The 6,000-nt window shown below is 54.8% G+C and overlaps 1 protein-coding gene across 1 annotated transcript; it reads right to left on the bottom strand.

Moving 5' to 3' along the window:
• Positions 1 to 25: 25 nt before the first annotated feature.
• DNAJB1 (DnaJ heat shock protein family (Hsp40) member B1) lies at positions 26 to 3,787 on the bottom strand. The gene is made up of 3 exons (XM_017655194.3): positions 3,450 to 3,787; positions 1,742 to 2,322; positions 26 to 1,458 (listed from the first exon to the last, which is right to left on the bottom strand). The coding sequence occupies exons 1-3, from the start codon at positions 3,658 to 3,660 to the stop codon at positions 1,228 to 1,230; spliced, it is 1,023 nt and encodes a 340-aa protein (XP_017510683.1). The 5' UTR covers positions 3,661 to 3,787; the 3' UTR covers positions 26 to 1,227.
• Between the last annotated feature and the right edge of the window lie 2,213 nt (positions 3,788 to 6,000).

Genomic DNA, 6,000 nt, shown 5'->3' with positions numbered 1-6,000 from the left:
AAACAAAGTCACAAGACCACTCCCCTGAGGTTTTAGCATCTGTGTTTAATGCTGTGGTGCTGCACACTGACAAGTCACACACTTTGGTCTCATGTTGGCAGTGGCAACTTACAATAAGTCTAAAGATCTGAGCACCGGACTGGCCTGCAGGGAAGAGACCCTTGTTCCAAACCCTACCCTGCTCCCCACGCCCCAATTCCCAAAGTTCCTTCTGAATTCCATCGTGGTCCTATGCAGACAGCAGCAGCTGCCACGGACTGGTTTCATCTGAGTGCAGGCCAACTTTACACGGAATTATAAAAACGTATTAACAGACGTTCCAGTGCTCCTGTAATCAGAAGCAAAGACCCTTTTATCAAAAGGGATTATAACTAGGGCTGTGAAAGATTCAAAAGGATCAGATCCGTTTGAAATTGAGTCCAGAGTCCATTAAACAAAAAACTATCTGGGCCCCTGGTAAGCTCCAGGTATGCCAGAGGATTGCCTTACAATCAAGGAAAGGAAGGGTGTGACCCGTGAGCACACTCAGCCTCAGAGCCCCAGGTCAAGGGGGACCCCGCTCTGGCCAGGGCCCCTGACCATCCAAGAGAGAAGCAGCTGCACAACTCTCTCATTCCCATGAGGCCAGCTCCCTTGGTCCTGCTGGAAGGAGAGGTATTGCTTGAGGGCACTGGCCAGGCAGTTCTGCAAATACAGTTTGGTTGTCAATTTGAGATGGCAGAAGAGAAGACAAGATCCTTTGGTGGAAGAACAAGATGTAGCAGACAAATACAGAATAAAACACGAACTGGTCACACAAGAGAAACTGAGGAGTGTACAGAGTCTGATAATCAAGACAGCAGGTGATGCCACCTAACAGTCACAAGCAAAGGGACTACAGAGGGATCAAGTTTGGCTGCAGGGCTGCCTCCTGCCCCTGGGCAGGGCCTGGAGGAAGAGGGTGTGGGCCCATCCCAGGGGGACTGCAGGCCCCCACGGGGCAGACTGGAATGCCTTTTCCTGCTGTCCCCACTGCCTTTCACTTCACACCCTATCGCTTGAAAAACTACTGAAGTCTAGTGCACCACTTTGAAAGATTGTAATATATTCTCTGGAAAACATTCAGCAGTACGAAAGCCTGTCCTCCTGGGCCCTCCTACCCTCTCATGGGTCCACAACTGGTGGAACAGTCCGGAAATCCTTGAGCTCTGGAAAGGTCCCTGGTCAGTCCTTGGGGAATGCAGGTGATTATATTGGAAGAACCTGCTCAAGTACGGTTCTTGATGTCTGGGGAATCCTTTCGGGGAAGATCACTTCAAACTCAATAATGAGGTCCCCACGTTTCTCAGGCGTTTTGGGGAGGGGGAGGCCTTCTCCAGGAAATTTTCGCCGCATGCCCGGCCTGATGACATCTTTGAACACAACGGGTATGGTCCTGCCATCCAGAGTGGGGACGTTCACTGTACAGCCACACAGAGCCTTGGAAAACAAAAGGATGGTATTAGATAAAAGCTCAGGAAACCCAACTCCTGACCAGGGGCTATTTGGCATAGGGACTGAGCCACCAAGCCTCTGCAGCTAAGACCCTGCCCCATCCATGTCTTCCCATGGAAGCTCTGGGAAAGCAGAGTCCTGCTGAGCCTTGTTCTTGCTGATCCCCCAAAACTGGCACACGCCAAGCACTGAGCAATCTGTCAAATACCATAACTGCTTCAAAGAGAACCAACTCCCTTCACACACACTGCCCTGTCTGCTGCTTTACCTCACGAAGGGTGATCCTGGCTGGGTAAATGACATCAGAGCCATCTCTCTTAAAAATATTGTGTGGCTTGTCCTTTAAGACAAAGACAATGTCGGCTGGAATGTTGTTGGAGGTCTGGTCGCCTTCTTTGGGGAAAGTGATTTTGGTCCCTTCTTTCCACCCCCGCTTCACTTCGATGGTCAAGATTTTGTCTTCGTTGCGAATGCTCTTTCCATCGGGGTTCAGCCGCTTATGGGAGATTTTCATTTTCTTGGTGCAGCCGCTATAGATCTCTTCAAGGGAGACCCTAAGGTCACGGGTGACGGGGGGATCTTGCTTCTTTCGGGTGGGCTCTTGGGCAGGGCGGGAGCGGCTGAAGTTAATGTTGGTGAAGCCACCCATGCCCATGGGCAAGCCAGAGAAAGTGTCATCGATGTCCATGCCTTCCTCCCCGTTTCGCTGCCCGAAAAAGGTGTCAAAGGGATTTCGGCCACCGAAGAACTCAGCAAACATGGCATGAGGGTCTCCATGGAATGTGTAGCTGAAAGAGGTACCGTTAGCACCACCGCTGCTCCCGCCACTGGGGCCACTGCCCTTCAAGCCTGGAAGACAAAGTCAGGGGTCAGATGGCTAGCTACGAACAAAGGTTTAACTCTAGCTTTCTCTAAGAGGAAAAAAACTTGGAAGAATTTTTTTTTTTTAAATCAAGGACCAGCAAGGAGAATCCCCCGCTTCTACCTGCCACTGCAGTAGCAGAGACAGACCCTGACCATCTCCAGGTACTTCAGCGTAGTATGGCAGGGGATCAAGCTCTGGGCGGGCCCTCTTAAGAGGCCACCCAGTTCCTGCCACTTCTGGACTGACCCTGACGATCCAAAAACTTAAGAGTTCACCAAGAGATCAGATGAGAAAGACACGGTCCAGGGTCACTTGAGGTAAGCATTTATCCTGAAAACATTTTTGGGATGGTGACGTGTGGCGACAATCGAAATGACAAGGGCAAAACAGATGTTCAAATTCTCACACCCATATACTAACTGCCATCATCCTTAATGTGAAAACTCACTTCATTGCTTAAGACCAAGCCCAGAAGACAGTCTGAGTCATCGATGGGCAAGTGGACAAGAAAGCGTCGTTCTCCTTCCCCCAAGGGGGCCGGCCCTAGAGGCCGAGCAGAGAGGCGGGCCCCACCCGCTCCCTGCACCTGGATGGCCGCAGTCTACGTGCCTGGCGCGGCGTTAGGTAAGCACTTCCCAGGGATTACCTCACTCCACTCTTGCTGGGGCCCAGCGGGCGCTCAGAGGCGCTCCCTTGTGCAGGTTCCCCACCGCAGGTTGCGCCCGACGCCCCGCCGGCGACCCCGCCAGCGCTCCACGCAGCAGCCCCTCCCCCCTCGGCCCAGGTGAGCCGGGGGCGCGCAGCGCCACCAGCGGGGCTCAGCCAGCCTCGGCCCCCGCGCACTCCAACGCCGCTCAGGGGACGTGGGCGGAGGCGCCCGGGGAGGGGCAGCCCCAGACTTGCTAGAAGGTTCTGGGCGAGCGGCGCGGCCCGGACTCCTCCTATCCTGCGGTTGCCAATCCGAGAGCGGCGGCCCGCACGGCCCAAAGGGCGGGACCTCCTCGCCCCCGGGGCCTGGGGCGCACCCCGGGGACCGCGCCGCCCGACCAACGTGCCTCGGTTTCCCCGCCTGTAAAGCGGCAGGGGCGCGCCCCCAGCCGCGCGCACGCACCTTCCTCCCCGTAGCGGTCGAAAATCTCACGCTTGCGCGGGTCGCTAAGCACGTCGTAGGCCTCGGCGATCTCCTTGAACTTCTCCTCGGCGCCGGGTTCCTTGTTCTTGTCCGGGTGGTAGCGCAGCGCCTGGCGGCGGTAAGCCCTCTTGATCTCTTCGTCCGACGCTCCGCGGGCTAGGCCCAGCGTCTGGTAATAGTCCTTACCCATGGCCTCCTCCCTGCGGCCCGCCGCCCAGATGTCGCCGTACCCCGGCTTAGCCGCCGCCCCGTCCTGCACTCTATATAGCCGTCCGGTGGAAGCTTCCAGAGCCCGCCAGCCTCCTCCAGAACCTTCCGCTCCGTCCCCCGTGCCGCGGAGACCAATCACCGCCGCCCGGTCCGCGACGCGCGACATCCGGGGCGGGGCCGCGCCGCCAACGGCCGTCCGCGCGAGGTCACACCCCTTCCCGCCCCGCCCTCGGCGACGCTTCCCCGCGGCGTGCGCACCGGGCAACGGAGGCCCCGGCTCTCCTCGGGGAGCCAAGGGCGACAGTCTCTCCCTGCACCCACCTTCCCCCGCCCGTGACCGCCTGCCTGGGTCAGTTGGTTACAATACGCCGCTCCAGGGAGGGGCAGGGCTGGGGGCTTCCCCGCCCCTCGCGGCTGCCCCACCCCTTTCCATGGCGCTGATGCGCTGATAAACCTGCGTTCCCGGGTCTCACGGTGGTCAGGGGTTGGTCCTGCAAACTGTTGCTTTAGGGCGGGTCGCTTAACGTCTCCCTGCCCCTGGTCTCCCACAACTTAAATAACATGGTAGTAAAAAACACCCACTCATCCCCTTCTTTCCTCTGTGGGGAGAATGCAACTGGGAGCCCCAGGACTGTCCCTGTTCTCACCGTGTTGGTCCCCATGAGGTGAGGTGAGGCCCCAGGACCAAAGCTCATCTCCCTGGATGTGATCTTCCTAGCTCCGATTCTCATGCTTTTCACGTTATCATTTGCTCAAGAAATCCTGCCCCTTAAATCTGAAATTATCTTATTCCTTGGTTTGCATGCTAAGTGTCACCTCCCCTCCAGCCTGCAGTTGCCACCACAGCAGGGACTGGGTCCTGCCAGTGTCTGCCGCCAGTATCTAGTATCCAGTGGCAGGGGTTTATTTCTAAACGCTTTAGGAATTATTTTTGGCTGTTTTTAATGTACCTGCTTCTTTTTCTCAACCCCAAACCTTTATGATTCAGGGAAACTGGCGTGTCATACATCTCTCGGGCCTTTTGTTTCCTCATCTGTGGGTGACATGATACCGTTTGGGTCAGAGGCTGGGTGCCTGTGGTCAAGGGCAGGACTGATGGAGAAAGGAGGCTCAGAAATGGGCAATGCCTGAGAAGAGCATAAGGAAGAGGGGTAGGCAGTGGTAGCAGCCCATGGGGAAGTTCCTGGAAGAACTGCTTGGTAGGTCAGGGTGGTGTGATCCTAACTCTGGAGCCAGATAGCCAGGTTTTATTCTCAGTTCCAGGAATTCCTGGCTGCATGACCTTGCACTGGTTCCTGAGCTGTCGGGCCTCAAGTTTCCTCTGTACCTGCCTCAGGGGACTTTGAAGTTAACATGAGTCAATATTTGTAAAATGCCCAGGACAGGACAGGCACAGAGAAAGGAGTGAGGAGTTTTGCTGATTGGTGGGCGGCTCTGCTGAGCCACCCGCTTTCCTGGCAACACCACAGCAGAAAGCTTCTCTTGTGCAAGCTAGGACTCCTGAGAAAGAAGACTGTGGCCTTCCCCTGCTGGCCATTTGGGGAATTCGGGCCCTCCCTGGCCACTAACTGATCCCAGGGCAACTGTGTCAGTAAGAATTCTGGATGAGGACACACACCAGCCAACATAGGAGGTCTGGGGTGGGCATTCCCCCTCCATCCCCCTGCACGCTGGGCACAGCACAGCAGGGGGTCTGAACCAATCCTGGGAGAAAAGAATTAGAATTTTTGTCTAGTATTTTACAGCATAAATTTAGAGTTAACAAATGTGGCGGCCTTTAAAGGTCTTCACGTGGCTGTGTGTGTCCTTGTGTTTGGGGGCAGCCTTAGTGCCAGGGACTCCCCTTTCCTTGAGTAAACCTGGGTCAAGTTCAGGAAGTTTTTTGTTTTTGAAGCAGAGTAAAAGTTTTATTTCAAGTTACGCACTTCAAGAGAGAAAAAGTGCAGGTGACCTCAGAGAGGAGAGGCACCTCCTGAAAAGTTGAGAAAAAAGTTTTATTTAAGGCAAAAAGGTGCACACTGGGAGAAAGGGGCGTGTGGGCTACATCAGAGAAAAGACGTGCTGAAAGATTGGGAAAGTTTCATTTAAGGCTACCCACTTAGAAAGTGAGGATGACCTCAGAGAGTGTAAGCTGCAAGGTTGGGGATCCCCCCATTCCCCCTTTTAAGGATTTTTTTCAGGAAGGTGACAAAGGGTTAGGGGTGTGGGCTTGTTAAGTGGTCGCAAGATGTTTATCTTTGATGAGAGACCTTACACAGTCTCTTTTATTATCAGTCCTCCAGATAATTCTGCAAAATTAGCTTAACACAAGAAATTTACT

This window comes from Manis javanica, chromosome 13 (genome assembly GCF_040802235.1).
Source record: "Manis javanica isolate MJ-LG chromosome 13, MJ_LKY, whole genome shotgun sequence".
Lineage (NCBI taxonomy): Eukaryota > Metazoa > Chordata > Mammalia > Pholidota > Manidae > Manis > Manis javanica.
The sequence above is the reverse complement of the archived record's forward strand: the minus strand, read 5'-3'. Positions and strand labels throughout refer to the sequence as shown.

Bases quoted from the DNA above. Each gene is read 5' to 3' on its own strand.
- DNAJB1 (XM_017655194.3), bottom strand. From the start codon at position 3,660: ATGGGTAAGGACTATTACCAGACGCTGGGCCTAGCCCGCGGAGCGTCG. The intron at 2,323-3,449 runs GTGCGTGCGCGC...TTTGTCTTCCAG, and splicing joins CGACCGCTACGGGGAGGAAG to GCTTGAAGGGCAGTGGCCCC. The intron at 1,459-1,741 runs GTAAAGCAGCAG...TTGTTTTCCAAG, and splicing joins CCAGGATCACCCTTCGTGAG to GCTCTGTGTGGCTGTACAGT.